This window comes from Vitis riparia, chromosome 5, assembly GCF_004353265.1.
Source record: "Vitis riparia cultivar Riparia Gloire de Montpellier isolate 1030 chromosome 5, EGFV_Vit.rip_1.0, whole genome shotgun sequence".
NCBI lineage: Eukaryota > Viridiplantae > Streptophyta > Magnoliopsida > Vitales > Vitaceae > Vitis > Vitis riparia.
Genome location: NC_048435.1, coordinates 3,963,839 through 3,988,851, shown reverse-complemented (window position 1 = coordinate 3,988,851; position 25,013 = coordinate 3,963,839). Strand labels below are relative to the sequence as shown.

The following is a 25,013-nucleotide window of genomic DNA, read 5'->3' as shown; positions in this document are numbered from 1 at the left end:
ATTAATTTTAATAATTTAAATAAACTAACAACCAAAAATAATCAAATAAATTTTTTAATGAAACTTTCAAAAATAACATTTTATTTAAAATCTTATTTGAAAATTTGAATAATTTAATTTTTATTTAGAATGTAATAAATAATGTGTAAGTAAAAATAATAATTTTATTGTTAGTTTTTATTTGACTATCCCAAACTTAAAAATAGCAAGAAAGTAATATAAAGAACTTAAAATGAAATCGAGTCTGATGATTGTGAATTAGATGACTCCTATAAAAATAAAGATGAAATTATTTTGATTGTTTTTATTACATTTGAAGTTGGTTTTGATTAAGATCATCTTCTTTAAATGAATCAAAATGATGAAAGTGAATTCTATTATGGTGATATTACTCTTGCATTGCCATGCCTCGTATGAGGAAAGCCTAAAGATAAAAGTTGAATATGTTAAAATGAGTAGAAAGACAAGAACTTTATTACAAGAAAGAAATTTTTTTTTAATAAGGTGAAATTTCTTGAGATTAAACTCAACGTTGTAATCGATAAAAATAAAGTTGACACTTGAAAAGATGAGAAATGACATGCAGGTGGTAATGAGATTTTATCTATGACTCAAAATATTGAATGAAATAATTAGTAAAAGAGAACTAATCACTAACCAACGTGGTCATGGTTATTTTAGTTAAGTTTGAGACTCTTGCTAAAAGGAAAACAACCTTTGTAAAGGCTAAGGAGAGTGTTTTGTTTATGAAAACATCTTCTAATACCATTTCCTTATGCATTAAATCCAGACATAATGAAAGTATTACAAAAATTTTATTTAATAGGTTTAAGTCTCGCATAAATAGACTAATGAATGAGTCAAACTTGCTATGAACCAAAAGTCAAATACATATGTCTCTAAAACTATGTAAGTTTGAGTTAAGAAAGATTAGCTTAGGTGTAATGTAATCCTCACTTAATGAGCTAAATTAGCTAGTTTAGGTTCACAATTTTATTTCCAAATATTACTAGATTTACTTGATGTGCTTTTTAGATTTACAGTGGCCTTTGATGACATAAGATCATCAATTTTGACTCAATGTCATTCAAGTAAGTATATTAATTGTTGTTTTGATGTGCGTAAATTACAAGAAGGAAAAAGAAAAAAACCGAAATTTGCTAAGGAGCGGTTAAACACCTAAAATACTTAAGCCCCCATTGCAAACACTCAAGCACTCGAAGTAATTTCCATTTTTTTTTTTCATTTTTCATTTCGTTTTTTATTGATATTATCAAATGTCATCCAGTAAAGTTTTCCTAATATAAATACGTCTAATTGCATTGAAAAAATGCGTCCTAAATTATTATTATTATTCTATGTATTTATAATACTCTCAAAAGCCTAACGCATATTCAAGCTAGAGTCACGATGGTTGACTACATCCCCATACATTTATCTCATATAAATAAATACATCTAATTGCATTGAAAAATGGGTCCTGAACCACTATTATCGTTATTCATCTATGTATTCACGATATGTTTAGAAACCTTACGCATACTCAAACCAAAGTAACGATGATTGATTACATCCCCGTATATTTATTTTCTTCGTCATGAAACTCTTTCTCAAAGTTTCAAAATTCAAAAAAAAAAAAAAAAAAAAAAACAAACCCTAGTCTCGATGAACCAAGCTAGCTTGGTACCACTAATAAAAATGCATATAAATCTTTAAAAAACATAATAAAAAAATCGTGAGAGAATAAAGGATAAAGGTTGCACATTTCTAGAGAACTAAGCTAATTAAGTAACAATTAATTAATATAAAGTACTTCAATAGTAGTTTCACATGGGTTCTCGATTTTTGTTATTCTTCCTTTCGGTAGTTCCTTAGAATTATGGTCCTCACGACTGCATGAAGACAAATTATTTTAATGGTTCCTCAAGTAACATTTAAAATATTAACAAAAGTAGCTAAAGGAAAAAAGTTACAAGATTCTGGAACATACAAACAATAACAATTTGGAGCATTAATTCACTCTTAAAAGTCTATTAAGATTCCAAATTTTGACTAATTACACCTGAACAGTTCTTAAATTCTTTCTCCCTCCAATTAAAAATTATATTTTTTTGTAGAATTGGAAAAAAGAAGGAGAAAAATGGAAAGCAGAATAATTGTCATTTGAAAGCTAAATAATATTTGTTGGGCGGTGAAGAAGATAGAAAAAATATTAGTCAAAGTTTCCAAATGGAAGCTAGCTATTGGCCATTTCATGATAGGTGCCAAAATGATAATTTAAATTTTCTATAAAATAATGTGATTCATCCATTTTTCACCCAATGTTGTGACTCCACGTAACACTTATTATTCCCATGTGTAAATAAAAAATTATTTAAAGCAAGTGAAAAAAAATTATTTTTGAAAATTATTTTTAAAACATCCTAAAACAAACCTTAAAATAATTTTAGAATAGAATTTTTTTTTTATGAAAAGCAACTCTAAAGCAACTATACTTACTTTTACTCGTATTTATAGCTCAAAATCAGAATCATTGTATGTCTAGACATAAATACCTAATAATAGGGTATAATATTTTTTTTTTATATTTTGTGTTAAATTGTGAAGCCTATATCAGTTTTATTGTGCTTCTTATGAGATATCAAGAATCGAGTTTCTGTTGAGCTTATGGTAGGGATGGCAATGTAATAGGTTTTTTCGGATACCTGCCCCGTCCTTAATGGGACGAGGTTTAAATTTAATAAATGAGTTTCAGATGGGTATGAGATTTTTTTTTTTAAACTCGGGGAGGGTTTGGGTATTGCCTCATCCCGCCCCGCCCCAATTATATATAAAATTAAATTAAATTTAATTTAAAATTTTATTTTACTATTTTTAATATATAGATAATAATAAAATTTTTTAATAAAATAAGTTATAAAAAATATAATAATTTTATGATTTATAAAATATATTTATTTTAATGTAATTAAAATTTTAATTTTTTTTTTTTAAACAAAAAGGCTAAACGGGGCGGGCGAGTATGAGAATTCCCATACCCGCCCCGCCCCGTTTAATTTTTTAAACAAGATGAGGATGAGAATTGTTTTTAATAAACATGGCGGGGTTGGGATGGGGACGACATGTCCCGAACCCGCTTCGTTGCCATTCATAACTTATGGGAATCGAACTGTCCAATCATTACATGAGATTGAAAGGAATAGCGTATCAGAAAATTTTTTTTATGTGATAAATAATAAATTTATCTCTATTATATATTTAACTCTTTTTATTTATTTATTTATGTTTTAGGGTTTTTGTTTAGAGAGTACGATTGAAATTAAAATGGTTTTTTTTTTCCAAAAATTTCACCATTATACATTTTTTTTTCTTTGATTATTGGATTGTTGAGTATTTATGTATTCTATGGATATAGAGATCACATTAATCATCGAACCATGTTAAAATATCATGTTTTTTTTTTTTTTTAATTTTCTACTCATTTATACGCGCAGTTTTGATTAACACTTTGTGGTACTATAATATAATATATGTTGAATTTATTTTTTAAACAAATTAATTTTTAAAATAAATTTCAGGTCCTTTCACCAACTTTTTTTTTCTTTTAATTATAATTATAGAGAGAGCATCAAAGAAACACAGTGATAAAAATAGATTATTGTAAAAAGAAATTTTATTTATTTTTCAAATTGTCTTACTCCAAGAGAAGTGTTTTGAAAAGGTGGCAGAGACTAGATTCTCAAGAAAGCTTACATATATCTACATATAAAAGAAAAGGTATCCACACCCACTAAAATGAAATTCTTTTTGCCCACCGCTTTTTGAAAACAACTCTGCCTGCCGACCCATTCTGATTCTTGTGCAGTGTGGCTCTGTTCATCCTCAAACGAGGACATGAACTCCAACCCAAACTCAGAACAAGTCATTTACAATACAAACAAACGCAGCCTTACAAAGACTCGAAGGTTACATACAGACTTACAGAGTACTGGAATGTACACAAAAATTAAATTTATAAATTAAGATAGAAAAAATGGAGATAGGTATATAAAAAGTGAGGGGAAGTCTCCATAGAAATGATGGAGCTGTCCCATCTGAAAAAATTCTTGGTTTTATAATATGAGCTACATAAATCTATTGAACCACTTGGCACAGGCTTACAAGTCCTCGGCACTTCGCCACAATAAATAGCCAGCCCCATCTTTGGTTGCTACCTGCAGCCAGCTGATTATTATTGAGAGCTTCCAGGAAGGTGATCACTCTCCCTCTCCATTTTCTCTCAGTCATTGTCATAATCATCTTGACAAGCCCACAAACAAAATTTCATTTTCTTGACCCCCTTATTTTCAAGTAGTGTTAATAGAGATACAAGATAAGCATTTGTGTACAGTCTTTTGTGGGTGGTGCTCAGCTTGTGAGGAAAACAGTAGTGGCTTTTGCGTATAGTACTTTTGAGAAAGCCCTTGGGTTTCTCACACCTTTGCTTGTTTGTTGATTTCCTTCACTATCGTCTTTTAGCTTTTTTTCCGCCATAGCCACTACTCCGCTCCATCTGCAGATAAAGTGCTTGGTACAGAGTCGTACAGTTTTCGGGTCGCCGCGTCGTCTGCGATATTTAAGGTATGGTGGTCCTGGAGAATGGGTGTGGGGTACAGTTCTTTTGAATTTTTTTTGAGGGTTACTAAATTTTGTTTTGCGTTTGATGAGCAGAAGTGTCAGACATACTCTGATCCATGATGAGGACTATCTTGTCTGCCTGCAAGCAAGTACAGACGCCCCTACTGGATATTTCAGGGCTCAACTTGGAGCTCTTCAATCCACGGCGCCGAAAGGAGAAGGTAGTGTTCGTGATAGGAGCCACCGGCACGGGGAAATCGAAGCTTTCGATTGACCTCGCCACGCGTTTTCCATCTGAAATCATAAACTCCGACAAAATGCAAGTCTACAAGGGCCTTCACATAGTCACGAATAAGGTGACAGAGGAGGAGTGTCGCGGCGTCCCCCACCATTTGTTGGGGATAGCTGATCCTAATACCAACTTCACCGCCATGGATTTCTGCCACCACGCATCACTAGCCATCCAATCCATCACCGCTCGCAACCGCCATCCCATCATCGCCGGTGGCTCCAATTCATTCATTGAAGCTCTAGTGACTGACGTCCCTGAATTCAAATCAAGGTACGAGTGCTGCTTCCTCTGGGTTGACGTCTCATTGCCTGTACTTCACCGCTTTGTATCAGAGCGAGTTGATCGGATGGTGGAGGCGGGGTTGGTGGAGGAAGTAAAAAGAATCTTCGACCCGGAGGCCGATTACTCACGGGGAATTAGGCGGGCAATTGGAGTTCCGGAAATGGATCAATTTCTAAGAGGCGAAAGAATTGTTGGGGATAAAATTGCAGCTCAGTATCTGAGAAAAGCCATTGCTAAAATCAAAGAGAACACCTGCAAACTAGCTTGTTCCCAATTAGACAAAATTCACCGGCTGCAGAACATCAGGGGATGGAAAATACATCGCCTGGACGCCACTGAAGCCTTCCTAAAACGAGGGGACGACGCCGAGGAAGCGTGGGAGAAGCACGTGGCAGGGCCGAGCATGGACATCGTCGGCTGTTTCCTCCGCCACCAAGACTGTGTGCCCAACATTGTGGTTCCGGTTCCGGTTCCGTCCACTGCCATCATCGGCTCCACCGTGGCCATGACCGCTGTGGCGGCCGCCAGTCACTAAAGGCTGTGGGACCCACAAAATCTTACCCCCGCAGTAATAACACGACACCACCTGGTTGGCCGCCACGTATCATATTTTTCCGTTTTTGTTTTTCTGGTTTTCGCCTTTCTGGTATTTTGGAGGTTGGTAAGATTAAAAAAGAAAAAAAATTACGGCGGCTCCTAAGGAGATCGCCATGATGGCCGTTAAGCAGCATGCTTTGTGCAGCCGTACGATTGGAGAAGGATCATTTTAGAAAACAGAGAGGGTGCCTACTTAAAATGCGCGCGCCTATTTTCCGTACAGACTTTGGTGCGTGGCGTTTGTGGAGGCACTTTCTTTGTGGGGTGGGGCCCATCCCCTATTTGTGAATTGTCGATGTGGGAATAGTAATAAAGGTATGGACCCACTGTTGTGTACCATTTCTTTCCCATGTATGGAAGTGAGACGAGAGAGAGAGAGAGAGAGAGAGAGAGAGAGAGGGACAGGATGAGATGAGAGAAGAGATGGAGAGAAGACGTTTTTGGTTCTACCTGTGTGCCACCTTTGACATTGGGTTGTATATGTATTGGTTGTATAAGTCTATGGAATATATATAGTTTTGAATATGATTCCAACATCTTTAATTTAAAGTGTTGAAAAATGTCTCAAATTTGGTTTTCTTTCACTCTTACATCAAATATTTTTTAAATTGATATTTTATTATAACTAGGTTTTTAATTATAAAATAAAGTTATAAGGACATTTTTATAAATATTATAAGTAATGAATAAAAAGAATGTTATAAAATATAAATGAAAATATGAAGACGGTATGCAATAGATAAAGACGTAAAAAGAAAAAGAAAAAAAAACATATGATAAAAATAAGAGAGGAAAACACGAAATGTTTAGGAACTAATAGTTATATCCGTTTTCTATTCTTTGTAATGTTCTTTATGAGATAATATTGTTATTTCTCATCTATAAATTTGAAATGATTTATCTAACTACATTAAAACTTTGTGTGCCTTTATACATATATTATTTGATCTTTGTATTCTTACGTTTATGTATGACATATACATAACACAAAGTGTATAAAATTTATATGGAATGGTAGATCAAAACAAAAGCATAAGCATGGTAGGCACGCGACCTTTGGAATATGCAACAGGGTCGATTTTGTAGTCTTGAAGAAGAGTGGTCCTTTGAAATGGTGGAGTGAAGGGTAGTGATTGAACCTGTGAACTACCCAATTATTCTATGAAAAATGTAAGGGAAATTTTGGTGGGAATAAGAGAGTAGGGACAAAAGGCAAAAGGGGTTATGTATTGGTAGGACCAATCCAGACACCATTGTCGTCTTCATGCCACATGATTCCAACTATATAATATGATCTCCATTCTCTCCATATATCCCCACTCACCACCCCATATTCAAAAGCCTTATTGTGGACCCACTATAGAAAAAAACCTCTTTTGGCTTTTAACGGTCTCTTATCACAAAAGTTCACCCGTTGGATCAATATTACCTTTTGCCTTACTAGCTAGCTACCCTAACCTTACCTTTGCATCCCAAACAAAAGGAATGTAATCATTCTAGTTTCTAAGCTTCTAAAGTCATGGGTAGTGATAGTAATACATGTACAAATGTGCTCATGAATGTGTAATCAAAATAATATTTTTACATTGAGATTGACAAAACGAATTGATACATGCATCGACCATAAAAGAGCAAAGACCAAGGGCAATTTTGTGTTGTCCTTTATTTTTTTTCTCCTTTCTCCTCTTATCTTTTTCAATTTACAAAAAGTTAGGGTTGATTGAGATGTGATGAATTCATGTTGACCAGAGAAAAAATTCACACCTTTCATTACCATATCAAGTATTTGTTCTTAGTAAGCAAATTACAAAATAAAAGTCAAATGGACCACTTTCAATCACTATCTTAACATACATCCAGAATGGTTAAGCAATGCATATATATGTTTAAATTGATAAATTTGTAGTTTTCCAAAAGAATCTAATTTTGTCTTTTTTTCGTTCAGATTAGTCAAAGATTTACACATCCATCAACGAATCAAGCGTTTGTTCTCAATGAGCAAATTACAATATACAGGTCAAATGGACCACATTCGATTGCTATCTTAATATACATCCAATATAGCTAATCAATGCATATATGTCCTCAAATTAGCAAATCTATAGTTTTCCAAAAGAATTTAGTTCATCCATCTTCGAGAGTACCCACAAAGGACACCACATTTCTATCATGCAATAATGCATGGTCTCGACATGCCCTAAATCAACCCCACATAATTGTTATAATTTTTTTTTTATTAATTTGTCATAAGTAAATAGATTATATGAAGGGTGTTTGATAAATCAACTTATTAACATAATATAAATTAATAACTTAATTTAAGTTATTAAATGTATTAAATATGTTTGATAAAATAGCTTAATATTATAATCTAAAATTAAGAATGACTTCGACATATCATTTTAAGTATAATTTAATTTAAAATTAATTTAAATCATTAATAATTATGTATTATGTTTTATCAAACGTGGTCAACAACAATAAATTAAAATTTTAAAAAAAAATCCGTATATACAAAAGGACAGAAGTGTTAGGCTAAAAAGAGAATCCATAAGGTGGCAAATGCCTCCAAGATGTCTTACTCAAGATTGAATCAACATCCTCCGACCTTACTCTTAGGAGGGTGAAGAGCCTTTGGTTTTTTGACTTTTTCTCTTTCTTTGAAACTATTTTGGCAGGTCTCTTGTACTATTTGCATACACGTAATTCTTCTTTTGGTTGGGTATTGGTGGTCTCTTTCATATGATGAGTGTGCCCAACTCAAAGGACAAAGACTGTTTTGGCTTAAGAATTGAGACATGGGACTCCATCCACATGTCCTTCAATTCTTTAGCCAATGGAAATTGATATTAACTTACCTAAAGTTTCATCCCCATCCAAAGGAATCCACGTTTACCATTAAACTATACGTATACAGTAACTACCTTTTTAGCTCTCACATTAACCCATTAATTAATTGGTTAGCTATTTTTATTATTCATACAAATATTGTTTGTTGGCTTAAAAACCCGTACCTTTAACAAACCAAATAAACTAACTCTCACATTAAAGTTAGAGATCAATTCCGATATTATTTGTAATGATTTATTCCATCATATGTAGCTATTGGGGTATAATAATGTCGCTTTTAAGCTCAAGAGTGGGTTATTTAAATAATGACTCTCAGAACAAATCTATGTCATATGATGTCAAATGTTACAAAATATTCGACCTACTTTCATTGATTATCAATTGGTTTTCATATAAGATAGTCAAAACTTGATCCAAAAATTAATATTAAAACCAAAGTCATGAGTTCAAATCATGGGAGCCTCTTATTGGGGGAGGGATTATCAGGGAGCAACAAATGAGATGACCAAAGCCTGATCCAAGAGTAAATATTATCTACTCTAAAATAAAAAAAAAAATTCCGATTTTAAAATGCATTTATATGATTAAGAACCATCCATACATATATAATACTAATTTTTTTTTCCCGACACAATATGGGATATCACAATATGTTTGGCATATTTTTCGTAGTCGGGAAACAAAGACACAACTTATTATGCCGATTGAACTATTTTGTATAGTTTGTAAAATGATCCCTTGCCATTAGTGGCATACTCTAATGGATGCCTTTTCCCATATTGCTTCAGTGGTCTAATCAACATATATCACAAACTTCTACCAGACCTTAATCAGATACAGCTAGCTACAAGCATCTTGGAATAACTTTTTCCGTTCGGTTAATGGAATCAAAATTTATCTTTGTCGATTCGATACTCTCATCTGAAAAGAAAACTCGATCAATTTATTATATGAATTGTTATTGTGGCTCCATGTTTTTTCTTCTTCAAATCATTTTCAGTCCTTCCCCTGATAATATTCTATTCATCCAACGTGCTTGATTTTTTTTTTTTTTTTTTTTTCCAAATCGACTTATTCGATGCACTGTCATAAAATAAAAGACGTGAAACAAAATTGTCCTTTCGATTTTTTACTTGGGCTGTGTTTAGAATATTTTTATTTTTATTTTTAGTTTAAGTAAAATTTTTAAATTAGAATAAAATATCATAATTTTTTTGAAGTTAAAATGGGATTTTGGCTTCTGTGAGGTTAATTCAAATGGGGCCTTAATTGGGCTTAATTGGGCCGAATTGGTTTACCCTGCCTCAAGGCAATCTCAAGAGTTGGGCTTCATTGGGCCTGTTTAGCATTTAACCAGGCCAGACATGAAACCTTGGGGCTGGGCTTTGGAGGCTTTCATACTTGGTTGAAAGGGTGCTTTTGGTTTGTGTAATTTCTGCAAATTAGGGTTTGGAATGGCCCTGTTTGGGTGGTCTCCATCGTCGTTCTCATTGCTTCAATCCCATAAACATTCTTCGAAAACCCTAATCGCAGTTTCAACAACCACCAATCGCAAAATCCATCCAGTTTCAATCTCGTCTGCGTCGCCCGGTCTCCGTTATCCATGTCTCCGGTGCTGCGCAACTGACGATGAATCTTCTTCAACAAGAATCTTTATAAAAGGTGTCCTCGCCTCTTCACCGGAGTTCATTGCCAATTTTCCACTCATTCTTTTAAATCCATTTTACATGAAAAAATGAACATGTTGTTTCTGGCAACTGTTGCAGGACTGCCACAATCCACCTGTGAGGGAAGTCTGAAGAAGGCATTTTCACAGTTTGGGGAAGTCAGCAAAGGTTTTTGTTCCTTTTTGGCTTTTTCTTTCTCTATTTTTGGAAGTTACTCCAGTAGATTATTTGAATACCTTATTCAACAATACAGAAATTCATAAATGTCTTCAATTTTGCAATCAAATATATTTCACAGAGAGTACCAATCCCCTAATACATGCCACTAATTGAATATTAGTATGGAGAAGTATCTTTTTCTTAGATTATTATCAATTTTGTGTACACTTCATACTTTTTTGAGCTGGGGTTTTGAAACTTGAGAAAACTTGACTCATATCTATGGAGATTAGAGGCACCCATATTAGGAACACTTCCAAGGGCTATTTTGTGTAAATAAATCATTTGTGTGGCAGTTTGACATTTATGAAAATCGTTGGAATGAATGAAATTACTTGAAAAGAGGCTTGCAAAGATGTGTACGGTGTATCAGCTTATGAATGGGGAATTTTAGTCCATGGGATGTAGCAGGTAATCCATGGAAATAGAGTTAATGGGTTTTATGATGTTTTCATCTGAACAAACTTGACGAAAGAGATGGTTAAAAATGAGGTTTGATTTAATGGTTGCTATAATGATAGAGAAGTGAGATAGGGAGGTGCATTATCAGCTCATACTATAAATGGGTGTCTCAAAAATTCAAGCTATCAAGTCTCTTTAAGCTTGTGTAGCCTAGCCACAGCTAAATTTGTAAGCTTAGACTCATTTAAAGGAAGTGAAAACTTACTTCCCTTAAGAAAGAAGAAGAAGCATTACCACATTTGGAAAATTAGAAATGTGTGCAGTTTAAACTCTTCCACTGAATGACTCCCATGCTAAATATTGAGATGGAGATATTAGAATTTAGAAGTCATTTTATGTTTGAAGTTGCTCCAAACACATCCATTCTAATGTTACACATTCCTGCCAATCTGATCATTAATTACTCCTCTCTCTTGCTAATCATAATCTTGCAGTGAGAATCAAGAGAAATAAAATTTCTTCTCAACCTTTGGGATTTGCATTTGCTTGGTTTACGACTGAAGAATCTGCTCAATTGGCTGTGAAAATGATGGATGGAAAGGCATGCATCTTTGATAATATTTTGTGTTTCGCACTAAATTTTTTGAGGCAATAAAGCCCTTTTCATCAATTAGAAATTGGTTTCCTGTTCAGTTTTTTCATGGCAGGTTTGTATTTGTTAAAATTGCTAAGCCTGGACCTTCCAAAAGGCATGTGAAGGCAGCACCATACAAGTTCTAATGTAAGGATCTTCCAAAATTCTCTCTCCTTTCAATGTGTTCAGAAGTAACTCCCAGAAAGATTAGCTTCTCATTAGATTATCTGAATTGCTTATTCAACAACAAAATTCATAAATGTCTTTTATTTTGAAATCCAATGTACAATTTCACAGAGGACCATTTTCATAATGTATGCTATTATTTGAATCTTGCTAATTTGGAATGAGTGAAATTACTTAAAAAAAAGACTTGCAAGGACTTGTATGAATGGGGAATTTTAGTCCATGGGACTTGTTTGCTAATTCAGAGATACGGAGTTGGCGAGTGTTATGATGTTTTAGGCAAAAATGTTGGTCTTGTGATAGTTGAATAAGTTATCCAAACTAGAACAATATGAACCTGAACTACTATCAACAAGCCTTATATTTGTGAAAAAGGGCAAGCATGTTGTTGTACTCACTCAATTGATCGGGCAGAGAATTGTCCTCTGAACAAGCTTGGAAAAAGGGTGGTTAAAACCGATATTTGATTTAATGGTTGCCATAACAATAGAGAAAGAACATAAAGAGGTAGTAGTATTCTTTTTGGTCAAAAGGGTGTCTTAAATTCAAGCTATCTTTTGTTGATTTCAAAGGTACCAAAGTCTCTTTAAGCTTGTGTGGCGGCCACCTACTTTCTAAGTTTACACCTTAAAGGAAGTGAAAGTTTTCTGTCCTTTAAAAGGAAAGAATATGACTCCATTGTGCTGTTTAACATCATACAGTGATAACTGCCGTGATTCCTTCACATGGATAATCATTTTTTGTTTGAAGTTGCTCCAAACATATTCGTTCTGATGTTACAAATTCCTGCCAATATAATCATTGATTACGCTTCTCTTATGCTAATAGTCATGTTGCAGTGAAAACGACCTGCCAATATAATCGTTGATTACTCTTCTCTTATGCTAATCATCATCTTGCAGTGAAAACGATGAGAAACAAAATTTCCATTCAACCTCTGGGATTTCCATGGATTAAAAAGAATCTGCTCAATTGGCTGTGAAAGTGATGGATGGACCGAATGGTATGCATCGTCGGTAATAGATCGCATTTCTCACTATAGTTTTTTTAGGCCATAAAAGCCTTTTTCATCTAATGAAAATTGGTTTTTCTGTTAGGTGTTTCCATGGCAGGTTTGTATTTGTTACAGTTGCAAAGCCTAGACCTTCCAAAAGGGATGCAAGGGCAGCACCATACAACTGTACAAGTTCTTACATGGACATGTTCAGCTTGGTTTGGAGTTGTAAAATTGGTAACACACAATTGTTAGTGTCTTAGATGTTCTTCGGTGTATCACTCATCAGTGCTTCACCTCTCCTCCACTCTTTCCCTATTCATTTGTAACTTGTGATCTTCAAAGGGGATTATTTCATTTACATCCTATAAGCTCTGTTGTAAATATATTTAATCATCGTAAATTTATTTTATTTATAATTAAAAATATTACTAAAGATTAATTAAAATTTATGAGGGTAAATATGTTAATTTAATAATTTGAAATAAATTTTAAATTATTTTTATCAAACAACTTTCATGCTTAAAGTAAAAAAATCAGTAATAAGTAATAAGTTTTAAGTTAGTAGTTTACGAATAATTAAGCTTAATTTTATGAAATTTAACTAAATAATAAATTTTTAGTAAAGTTGTCATCATGAAAAAACTATTGTTTTTGTTTTGAGCATGAATTATTACTTAAAAATTATCCAACTACCATCAATTTTAATAAGAACTTAAAAATAATTAAGACATTAAATATTTATTAAAATCAATAATTTTTATTAATTTTAAAAATGAAAAAGTTAGGAGCAAAATTCTGTTAAAAAAGCAAATATAAGAAACAATTTTTTTGAATTATTGTGCATAAAGCTACTAAGTTTTTTTTATATAAGTACTGTTTATATTTTTAATTGTCAATCAAAATATTGTATAAAAAATAATTGAAAAAAAAAAATCTCAGGAAAACAACTTATTTTCATAATAAATTCTTAAAATTATATTTTATCTCAAAAATTTATCAAACTTACTTGTTTAATAAAAGTTTTGAAAAATAGTTGTTTAAAATAATTTTTTAAAATTGTTTTATGATATTTTATAAAACAAAAATTTGTTGAATACTTAAAATATTTTTAAATATATTTTAAAAATAATTTTTATGTGTAATATTTTATTTTTAATCATTTTAAATATTTATATATCTCAAAGATGTTTTTTAAAACATTTATTTTTTATTCTTAAATGAAAAAAATAGAAAATAATTTTAAATGAGGTTTTTTAGAATTTTTTTTTAAATATTATTTTTAAAAATAGTTGCGTCCAAAAAAGTTTCGTACTCTTATTTGTCAATTTGAAGAATAAAAGACCGATGAAGGAACATGGTAGCAGGAATTCTAGAGTTTTTTATCAAAATGACCCATTTATTAAAAAAAATATAACATCTAACCACTTTTTGAAACTTATGTTCAAATTGACCTCTTTGGTGTCATATAGGCGCCATATAATTAAAAAATATTTTTTTTCATCATCATTTTAGTTAAATCCTCATTTGACAACTGAGACTTTATTTTTGAACCGAAGCCTCGATTGACAATTGAGACTTCAATTTTTAACTAAAGTCATAGTTGTTAACTAAAACTTCATTTTTAAACTGAAGTCTTAGTTGGCAATTGAGACTTTATTTTTTAACTAAAACCGCAATTACCAACTGAGGCTTCATTTTTGAACTAAAGGCGCAATTACCAATTGAGACTTCATGTTTGAACTAAAGTCGCAGTTGCCAACTGAAGCTTTAGTTAATTTTTTTTTAAATTTAAATTTTAATTAAAAATTAGTAAATTACAATTTATGATTGAAATTTAAAAAATATACTTAAATAATAAATTATTTATATTTAAACTTAAGAATCTAGTATTACTTCAACAAATATAAATTGATAAATATAATATATTATAAATGAATATTTTATTTATTAATAAATTAATAATCTTAAAATAATTAACTTATATAACATATAAATAATATATAAAATTATATAATTTATTAATCTAAGATATTTAATTTGTTGTTTTTTAAGATATTAATTTATTTATATTGTGACAAATTTATCTTTATCAAAATAATAATATACTTTTAAACCACAATTGCTAACCAAGATTTCAATTATAATTTTTTTATTTTCAAATTTAATTAAAAACTATTAAATTAAAATTTATTATTGAAATTAAAAATATATACTTTAATAATAAATTATTTATATTTAAACTATTATGTTGATAAAGATAAATTTGTCATAATACAAATAAATTAATATCTTAAAAAACAAAAAATTAAATATCTTAAATTAATAAATTATATAATTTTATATATTATTTATATGCTATATAAGTTTATTATTTTAAGATTATTAGTTTATTAATAAATAAAATATTCATTTATAATATCTTTAAACTATTATGTCGATAAAGATAAATTTGTCATAATACAAATAAATTAATATCTTAAAAAACAAAAAATTAAATATTTTAAATTAATAAATTATATAATTTTATATATTATTTATATGCTATATAAGTTTATTATTTTAAGATTATTAATTTATTAATAAATAAAATATTCATTTATAATATCTTCTATGTTCAAGTAATACTAGATTCTTAAGTTTAAATATAAATAATTTATTATTAAAATATATATTTTTAATTTCAATAATAAATTGCAATTTAATAGTTTTTAATTAAATTTGAAAGTAAAAAAAAATTATAATTGAAATATCACTTAGCAACTGCGACTTAAAAATAAACTATTATTTCGATAAAGATAAATTTGTCATAATACAAATAAATCAATATCTTAAAAAACAATAAATTAAATATCTTAAATTAATAAATAATACGATTTTATATATTATTTATATGTTATATAAGTTTATTATTTTAAAACTATTAATTTATTAATAAATAAAATATTTATTTATAATATCTTCTATTTATCAATTTATATTTGTTGAAGAAATATTAGATTCTTAAGTTTAAATATAAATAATTTATTATTTAAGTATGTTTTTTAAATTTCAATCAAAAATTATAATTTAATAATTTTTAATTTAAAAAAAATTAACTAAAGCTTCTGTCGATAATTGTGGCTTTAATTCAAAAATAAAGTCTTAGTTGGTAACTACAGCTTTAGTTTACAAATGAATTCTCAGTTACCAATTGAAACTTTAGTTTAAAAATAAAGTCTCAGTTGATAAGTGCGGCTTTAACTAAAATAATTAAAAAATATATGACACTTACATGACACGTTAAAGATGTCGATTTGAATTTTAAAAATGGTTAGATCTTTTTTTTTATATATATATATATATATTTTTTTTTTTATATATATATTAATAAATGAGACATTTTGACCCACAACTCGGAATTCCATCACGTGTTACCGAGTGTTGACTTACCATTTTGCCTAATTTGTCAATTAATGCATTATTACGTGTACAGACAAGCCCTAAGTTTTAAATTACAGTTTTACTCTTCCTTTCAGATATTTATATATGATTAATATATATATATATATATGAAAGGAAAAGGTGATGCATGAATATACCATTTTACCATTTTATCCTTTGAACCAAGTATTATCCCAAGAAAGGAGGACAGAAAGCCCCTACCCTGCATTCAACACGTGTACAGGAAGTACCGCGAGTCTAATTCTCGTTCTCATTCGGGATACTGCAACTCTCCACCAAACCAGGAAGAGAGAGAAAGGGAGAGAGAAGAGTCTCTGGAGCTCTGATTCTTTGAATCTGAATTCGATGCAGCTGATTAATGCTGTGGCCGTTGCTCGGATGGCGACGAGAAATCTCGGCGCCGAATCCCTCGGCGATGGTGACATCGCCTTCGGCTCCTTATGGTTCTTCATCTATGTCGGGATCTGCTGCTTCCTCGTCCTCTTCGCCGGTATTATGTCTGGTCTCACCCTAGGTCTCATGTCTCTCGGCCGCGTCGATCTCGAGATTCTTCAGCGCAGCGGCACTTCTGACGAGAAGAAGCAAGCAGGTCCCTTCCTTTCTTTCTCTCTTCTACTTTTCCTCCCAGCTCCGTTTGGTTTGTTGGGGAAATTAGGAATATGAACGTTTTGAAACATCTGTATTTGGTAATTTTGGTTGAGTTGATGCAAATTTTTTTCATTATTGCGAGATAATCGCCGTAAAACCATGGCATGTAGATGTTTGTTTTTTCTTATTTTCTTTCCAAAATCTGTTCAGAAATGAAATGTAGAGTGGTAAATACAAATCAATCATTGAATTGTAATTAGGTGGATTGAAAAGCCTCACAATGGACAGTGTGAAGATCAATAGGAAACATGTAAATAAGCCAGAGAAGCCTGACAGTGGAGGGAGATTTTATAGAAATCGATGAAAAAGAGGTGATAGATATGCATTGAATTCAAGCCTGGTGATTGGAAATGGATCCTAGGGGTTATAGAAAATGGAGATTTTTTATCTATACATTTTTTTTCCTCAACCTGTATTACCGAGCATAAATGAGTGGCTGGTCCTAAATATTAGCAGAAGGCAAAAATGGCTTTATTCTCTCTTCCATCTTACTCTCCTGTGGGGTTTTAGCACAATAAGTAGGGTTATCAGCTGATGATGTCGCTCATTCTAAGTGTTATTGTGTGGCAATTTCTTAAATCTTATGTTTCTTTAAGAAAAAAAGCTTGCTTCATGGCATTTTTTTTCTAGACTGTGTTAATATTATTTTTTCTATATTCAGCTGCTATCCTTCCAGTTGTTCAAAAGCAACACCAGCTTCTTGTGACTTTGCTTCTTTGCAATGCCTGTTCCATGGAGGTAACCGTTTGAGATTTCTCTTTTAGATGCATATGTGATAGGCTCGCTTGTTTTCTATGGAGCTTTAATTGTAAGCATGGTAGGCTTCTTCTGCTTCTCAAAATTGAGATATCTTCCAAAATCCAGTTCATCTGTTCATTCTGCCCCAGTGAAAAGAATATTATGTGTTAATCCTGCCATACAGGTTGGAGACAGAAAAAAAAAAACAAATTAAATGAGAACCAAACATGTTACATTGTGCAATAGAAGTTTTTAAGAAAGAAAGTAGAGCGAGAAAATAGCGAAAGCTGAAGTGTTCATCTAGATCTGATATTGTTTGAAGACAGCATATTTATTAAATGAGTTATAAGGGGCCAAGTCACAGACATTAAATGCATAGTGCTAATATACCCACTGTTAGCTTTAGCTGATATTTATTTTATATTGATTTCTGAACTGGTATTTGCTTTCTGTTAGAACTTAGAACATTCTGACATAAGCTTGAGTTTTACTGATAGCAGACTGCTTTACCCATGTGCTGCCTGCAGGCCCTCCCATTATACCTGGATAAGCTTTTCAATCAGTTTGTTGCTATTGTGCTTTCTGTTACTTTTGTCCTAGCTTTTGGAGAGGTACATTGCAGTTCTACACTTCCATATCTTTTTATTTTTATTTTTTTTGGATAACTTCTACACTTCCATATCTTGGCTTTAAGTTAAATGGAGTTTGATCCTTCCTTTACCATTGCTTTATCAGGTTATTCCACAAGCAATATGCAGCAGATATGGACTTTCTGTAGGTGCAAATTTTGTATGGCTAGTCCGTATTTTAATGATAATTTGCTATCCAATTGCTTATCCAATTGGGAAGGTAATTTTCACTATACTTTGTTGAGATTTCAGTAACTTTTTATGAACCTGAGTTTGTTTATCAAGATTGCTTAGAAAAGCTCCACTTCCTTATAGTTCATTTAGCAGACCGTTTTTGTTTTCTTGGGTCAATCATTGTCAAATAGTGGGTGACGGAAGAGGAGGTTGTCCATATTAGAGAAGGATAAGTGAACTTGTGAGGTGGTTTGGGGAGTTGTAGGGTCAAATTGCTCCTACATATCATATGGGGGGATAATTTTATAAGGCAACTACAAGGATTATAATCATGTTCCATAGTAGGAAATGTTGGATGGTCAAGAAACAACTTGCCCATAAAATTTGTGTAGCTTGAAATGGTTGTTGAGATGGATCAGTGGCAAGACAAGAAATTACAAGATTAAAAATGATTGCAAATCATGAATATTAAGAGGCAAGGATGAGATGAGAATGACATGAATTAGGAGCTAACATGTGTAAATCTGAATAGAGTAAAAGGTTTTGTGCTGTCAACAAATGGTTGGATGAGGCTCTGTTGCACATACTTAAGATATTGATAGTTTTCTCACTCTTATAATGGATATTTTGTTGGTGCTTTGCTTTATTTGTATATTTGATGCTTCTTAATTCTCTCCATGCTTTCCTGCCTTAAATATATAGAAATTCTGGATTTTGATTAAGTTTGACAGCTACAACCATTAGAATTATTGTTATTAAATAAAAACAGTAATGGTGGAGGGCTGCACTTACGCTCAATGTTAAATCACGTTTTGAAGAAATGGATGCTTTTCCTCTCTACCTGTGAAAATAAATGGCCTTCCAGACCTCTTTCTTGCCTATTGATTTATCTTTTGTCCCTGTACCTATATTCACCTATGTAAACCTGGTTGTTGCAGAGTGAAGCCTTTACCTAATTTTAGCTTCCTTTATTTATTCCTGGAAAAATATAAAACCAAAAGGTTTCACGCCAGTTAACATCTTGTTACTAATTTGAGGTTTTCTTTACCAACTCAATTTTTTTTATTGTTTAGCATGATATCTTACTGGCTAACACTGGGAATTTGCAGTAGCTATAAATTGAGTTTTATGATTTGACTCCAGATTCTAGACTGGGTACTTGGTCATAATGAAGCATTATTTAGACGGGCTCAATTGAAAGCACTTGTCTCCATCCATGGCCAAGAGGTAAATTAAATTCTGGAATTTGTTTCCAGCATTTCATATATATATATATCATATCATATCATGTCATGTCATATCATAACGTGCCACAATCATTATCTCTAGGCTGGCAAGGGAGGTGAACTCACACATGATGAGACAACAATTATAAGTGGGGCTCTCGATTTGACCTTGAAGGTAGGAATGAGATTAAATTTTCATGTCAGATGCTGTTGGTTTATTGTTTGATTGCTTGTCCAAAAGTCATTGCAACACTTCTGACGGTGCAGCCATTTATTTATAGAAAATAAACACTTGGAAATGCAGATGAAATTATGAAAGATGTTGCATACTCGTCTGTTCATCCTTGTTCTTAAACTTGCACTTTGCCCATAGACAGTGGTTGAACTATGCAAGTGGTGGTTCTGTTGTTTTTGGTACATGTAAATACTAGTTAATCCCTTTCTTTGTGCAAGTCATGATTCTTCATCTTTTTCATGATGGAAAGTTTAACTGTATGATATGCATTTTATGAACATTTTTTTCCCTTAGCCAAGGGTGGGAGAATTTTTGGGATAGTGAATTAAGTTTTCCCATCAGAATTTTATTGTTAATTCAAATTAAGTTGTGGATATTGCTTCAGAACTGGTCCCACTATGCACCTCGCTCCAAAATGGCTTACCTTTGCATTTAATCCTCACTTCTGACTTCAGTCTTAAAATATTGAGACAACTGATACACATGCAATCAGCATCCTAACGTCCTTTTCTTTGGCGAGCAGACTGCTGAGGAAGCTATGACACCAATTGAGTCAACATTTTCCTTGGATGTCAATTCAAAATTGGACTGGTAAGTCCTAACTAAACTTTTGTTGCTGGTATGCTTTTTGCCTTTGTCAATTTGTCTTGCTTTTGTTCTACTGGTTTTTGGTCTGTTAAGCTCTTAGTATTAGGACCCTGATTAACCTACTACTGCAGACACTTATATGATCCTGTCAATAGCATATGTAATTGAAAGGAATAATCCTGAATCTCAAACAGTTGGGATAATATTGCAAAGATGCTTATAACTATCAGAGACATGTTGGCTACATGGATCCTTTTTGCAATTCTGCTATCCAGGAGCCATATCTATTGTTTAAGCCAAGGCCATGTAAACTTTGAAACCAAAATTCTCAATACACAGCGCAAACACATAGATATAGTGGCTACATGAATCCTTTTTTCTGTTCTGATTAACCAGGGACCATATCTGTTGTTTAAGTTGAGACCAAATTGGAAACCTAAGCTAATATTATTTTATTTTATGTTTTTTTTTTCAATTTTTTATTTCTGGAAGTGGCTAACAAAATTAATTTTAAAGTTCATAAGGGCCTGCTGATTTCTTCCCTCCCCTTTCCTTTTTTCTAAAATGAGTCTGGTTATCCACCCTAAAACTGTCCTCCTTTCTCCTTAAGTAACATCGGCAGTTGTGGGGCATAAAGAATAAGGAATTTATCTTAGGGGAAGGGGTGGAGGATGTAACTAAAATGCAAAATTTAGTCTATTGGTAAGTGTATTTTGCCTTCTCAAAAGAGGTCAAGGGTTCAATCTATCCACAATCAATGTTTTACTTTATTTTTTTGGGAGGGACATGTGTCTTCCTGGGCCTAGTTGCCTCCACTAATGGGCAGGGTTGGGGTAAGGCGTTGATGGAATTAGTCACTTAATTGGTATACACACATGGCACATGTATGTAGAAGCCCTAGTTTAAAATCATTTCTGTATATATGGAATCAATTAATATGTTATCAACACTAGAATCATCTCATCTATAGTTCAGCTCCCAAAATTTGTGGAGTATAGCCCAATGGCAACTATACCTCTTCCTCCATTTTTGCAAAACAATCCAGATAGCAACCATTTGTAATTGGTCAGTCCCTGTTTTGTCATCCCTCAAAAATGTAATGGCCAGGATCTTATTAAAAAAAATGAAGAAAAAAAAAAGCAAGGGCTAGGATGTAGTTTTATGTGTGGGTTTTAGTTCACTGGTTGACAAAAGCATTAGTCATGACTATCTGGCACAGCCTGGGTTACAGGGCTTCAGTGGTTGCAAACATTGTTATAGCACTTAACTAAAACATTGAACACCTCATGGATCACATCATACAGGAATTCACTATTATGATGATGAAAAGTATATATATTCAGGCAGACACCTGAATCACAATTGTCAATTATTTGTGCATAAATGGTGCTTATGCATACTGTAATAATGTCAAAGTGATCTAGACAAATAACTACATATATCAATAAGAGTGTCACATTGATGAGCTTGAGTTTTGATGCCTGGATGGTCTAAAAGGTGGCAACCATATTTATGGCATGTTGCTCTAAAACTTGCACAATTGGACTTGTATACTCATCAAAGAATAGGCTACACTTGTGTCATAGTCAAGGTTGTTTATTTGTTTATTTCATTCTGCACTTTGTTGTGCTTGGCCTAGAAATGAATGGGTTTTGGGAATGCAATGAAAAAATGTCTAAATTTCTTTTAACATATCTCAAAAGATGCAACTGCCCAATAGTTAGTGTATGTGTCAATAGTTGTAACCATTCCCCACCTTGAAGATAAAGGCTTTGTATCTATTGGATGCCTGAAATTTCAATGATCACCACCTGTTTTCCATTTTATTGTTATTCTGACTAGAAATTATGGAACAAAAGTATATATCATATCCAATATGTTTTCTTTAACTTTTTTCTCAATAAATCAGGGAAGCAATGGGGAAGATTCTTGCTCGTGGTCATAGTAGAGTTCCTGTCTATTCTGGTAATCCAAAAAATGTTATTGGACTTTTACTGGTAAGTAGTGGAGCTTAAAGCTTTCAACTAAGTTTCATGTGTTGAATGTACTTTTGGTTGGATTTGAGCTGACCTTATAAAGGGGTGGCTTTTCTCTTTGCTGGTTCTTATCCTTCTCAATCACTGGTTGGAATTAGGTGAAAAGTCTTCTCACTGTAAGAGCTGAGACAGAGACCCCGGTTAGTGCTGTTTCGATCAGGAGAATTCCAAGGTGTGCTCACTTCACTTTAAATATGCACTTATATGCTATTTCTAGAACATAAGCATGGGATGTGAAGTGTCCATTTGCGGGATGTTTCCTCAGGGTGCCAGCAGATATGCCTCTATATGACATATTGAACGAGTTTCAGAAGGGTAGCAGTCATATGGCAGCTGTGGTGAAACCTAAAGGGAGAAACAAGAACGCTCCACAGGTCATGGATGGAAAAATAACTGAAGAAAACAAAATCACAGGTGCAGATTCCCAGTTAACTACTCCTTTGCTATCCAAGCAGGATGAAAAGTTGGAAAGCATTGTTGTTGACATTGAGAAGGCTTCAAGGCCAACCATTATAAACAGGCAATCTCAACATAGTGATGCAGCAACAAATGGATTGCCACGGTTGTCTGAAGATATTGAAGATGGTGAAGTTATTGGCATCATCACCCTGGAAGATGTATTTGAAGAACTTCTGCAGGTAATCCACAGTCCATTGATGTCTCACTTCCATTTTTTTGAGTTTCTCCTTTTTCTTATAGTAAACCATACAGTATTAATTTTCTTTACTTACGCAGGAGGAGATCGTAGATGAAACTGATGAATTTGTTGATGTACATAAAAGGTATTGTTGGATTCAAGAAGGGTTTAGTTGTAGTAATGTAAGGTGATTGCCCAAAAAAAATAAAAGGGCTTTTCCACTGTTTTTGCAGAATACGTGTTGCTGCTGCTGCTGCTGCATCATCAATAGCACGGGCCCCATCCATTCGGAGGTTAACTGGCCACAAGGGAGCTGTAAGTCAATATTATATATTACTTGTTTTTGCCCTGGTTCACTTTGCATTCCTTATTTTTCAGCATACTGGCATAAAGTAAACAATATTTAACCATTGAGAATCAGGTTTCAATGCACATTCTGTTGTGATTGTGATTGGATGCTATCTAGATTGCTCAATACTTTAAAATCCTACCAAACAGGTCAACACTGATTTTGCATTTGGCCCTACAAGAAGGTAAATCTAGTTATTAAAAAAAAAAAAAAACAGATGCTTTAGGAACATGGAACACCAGAAGTAATCAGGGTTTAAAATATCATTAGTATGGTCAGTGGTTTGTTTCTTAAATAGTTTGCATTAGAAGGTAAATTTAACCAATAAAACAGCCTTTATAATGAAATAATGGCTATTACATTTCTAACTGTTATATTCAAATATGTTTACATAAAGATTTTGGAAAGATTGTGAACCGGCAATTAATTGGTGATGCTTTCTTCACACACACCACATATACAGGGAATGGATGTAAAAGATTTTGTTGCATGCTGCATTCACATACTGATACTAAATGTCCAAAAATCATATGAGTTTTGGCTTTTCACTTTCTAGATAAACTATTGCAAATGTAGTAACTTGAACTAAAATGATTCTCCAAAGATACAAATCTTCATTTTTCTTTGGAATTTTTCTTTATAGGTCAACTTTAGTACTTAGCACTATCAAATATTATTTCCCTTTTCAATGCTAGATTAAGTTCTCCCAGTGAGAGAAGCTTATTTTGTTCTCTTGCAACAATTCCTCAGGGAGGGCAAACTAAGCAAGTGCAATCTCCAAAGAAGTCTATTGAAGAAGATTCAAATTCTGCAAGGTTACATGGGAATCCCGGGGAGTCCCTTCTTGGGAACAAGAGATGAAGAGAATTTTGGACTGGAATGTAAGTTTCCATTAGGCTTGGAAAGTGAGGTTATCAACATTTTGGGAAGAGCATTGTATGATCAGATTATGATGTTAATATGCTTTCTTTTTTTATTATTTCATTGTACAAGATGAATTAGTGGCAAAACATGTGAACATAGTAATACTGTTTCAGTCTAATAGAATAAATTTTTTCAGAAAGAGAAGGTCAAGCAGGCTGTCATGTAAGAGGTACAAAATACTCGCACAGCCTTTCTCAAGGGCTGTAGATGATATATATTCTTTATAAATTAACTTCTTGCTATATATGCCATACAAGTTTTTTTCACTCAGGGGGATTGGCGATGGAGAGGAAGAAGTGCATCTGAGATGGGGTTATGTGCAGGGTATTTTGGATCAAACACAAACAAAGCTGTAAAAAGGGTGAGGTCTCCCTTGTTATATAAGGTCACAGAGGTATTATATTGACAGATATGATACAAATACCTCTTGACATACAAAGACGAAAGAAACAGGGACAACCCTTTCTCCTAAAAAGAAAAAGGGAAGTGTAAACCTCTATTATACACTGATGTTTCAACACCAGACCAACCTGTCTTACCGGGACATGGTAACACATCAAGCTTTGCACCCGTCCCTTGAAATTCAAATGCCTCAACCCCAAAACTTGGTCATCTCAGCTATCAAAAACCACAGCCCAACGCCGA

At 32.6% G+C, this 25,013-nt stretch overlaps 2 protein-coding genes and 1 long non-coding RNA gene across 3 annotated transcripts; all 3 read left to right on the top strand.

Annotated features, from left to right (window-relative positions):
- The first annotated feature begins 4,232 nt into the window (after positions 1-4,232).
- On the top strand, positions 4,233-6,324 carry LOC117914155 (adenylate isopentenyltransferase 5, chloroplastic). The gene is made up of 2 exons (XM_034829376.1): positions 4,233-4,620; positions 4,711-6,324. Exon 2 carries the CDS (start codon positions 4,734-4,736, stop codon positions 5,724-5,726), a length of 993 nt encoding a protein of 330 aa, XP_034685267.1. The 5' UTR covers positions 4,233-4,620; positions 4,711-4,733; the 3' UTR covers positions 5,727-6,324.
- A 3,741-nt stretch (positions 6,325-10,065) lies between these two features.
- LOC117913991 lies at positions 10,066-13,128 on the top strand. Its single transcript, XR_004651194.1, has 5 exons — positions 10,066-10,300; positions 10,405-10,473; positions 11,421-11,707; positions 12,649-12,749; positions 12,844-13,128. It is a non-coding gene; the product is annotated as an uncharacterized LOC117913991 (long non-coding RNA).
- Positions 13,129-16,401: 3,273 nt separating this feature from the next.
- Positions 16,402-24,512, top strand: LOC117914848 (DUF21 domain-containing protein At4g14240-like). The gene is made up of 13 exons (XM_034830348.1): positions 16,402-16,773; positions 17,494-17,570; positions 18,098-18,181; positions 18,306-18,419; positions 19,517-19,600; positions 19,703-19,774; positions 20,358-20,425; positions 22,332-22,419; positions 22,557-22,630; positions 22,724-23,096; positions 23,194-23,240; positions 23,329-23,410; positions 24,195-24,512. Exons 1-13 carry the CDS (start codon positions 16,530-16,532, stop codon positions 24,303-24,305), a joined length of 1,518 nt encoding a protein of 505 aa, XP_034686239.1. The 5' UTR covers positions 16,402-16,529; the 3' UTR covers positions 24,306-24,512.
- Positions 24,513-25,013: the final 501 nt, after the last annotated feature.

Bases quoted from the DNA above. Each gene is read 5' to 3' on its own strand.
- LOC117914848 (XM_034830348.1), top strand. From the start codon at position 16,530: ATGCAGCTGATTAATGCTGTGGCCGTTGCTCGGATGGCGACGAGAAAT. The intron at 16,774-17,493 runs GTCCCTTCCTTT...TTCTATATTCAG, and splicing joins TGACGAGAAGAAGCAAGCAG to CTGCTATCCTTCCAGTTGTT. The intron at 22,631-22,723 runs GTGTGCTCACTT...ATGTTTCCTCAG, and splicing joins TCGATCAGGAGAATTCCAAG to GGTGCCAGCAGATATGCCTC.
- LOC117914155 (XM_034829376.1), top strand. From the start codon at position 4,734: ATGATGAGGACTATCTTGTCTGCCTGCAAGCAAGTACAGACGCCCCTA.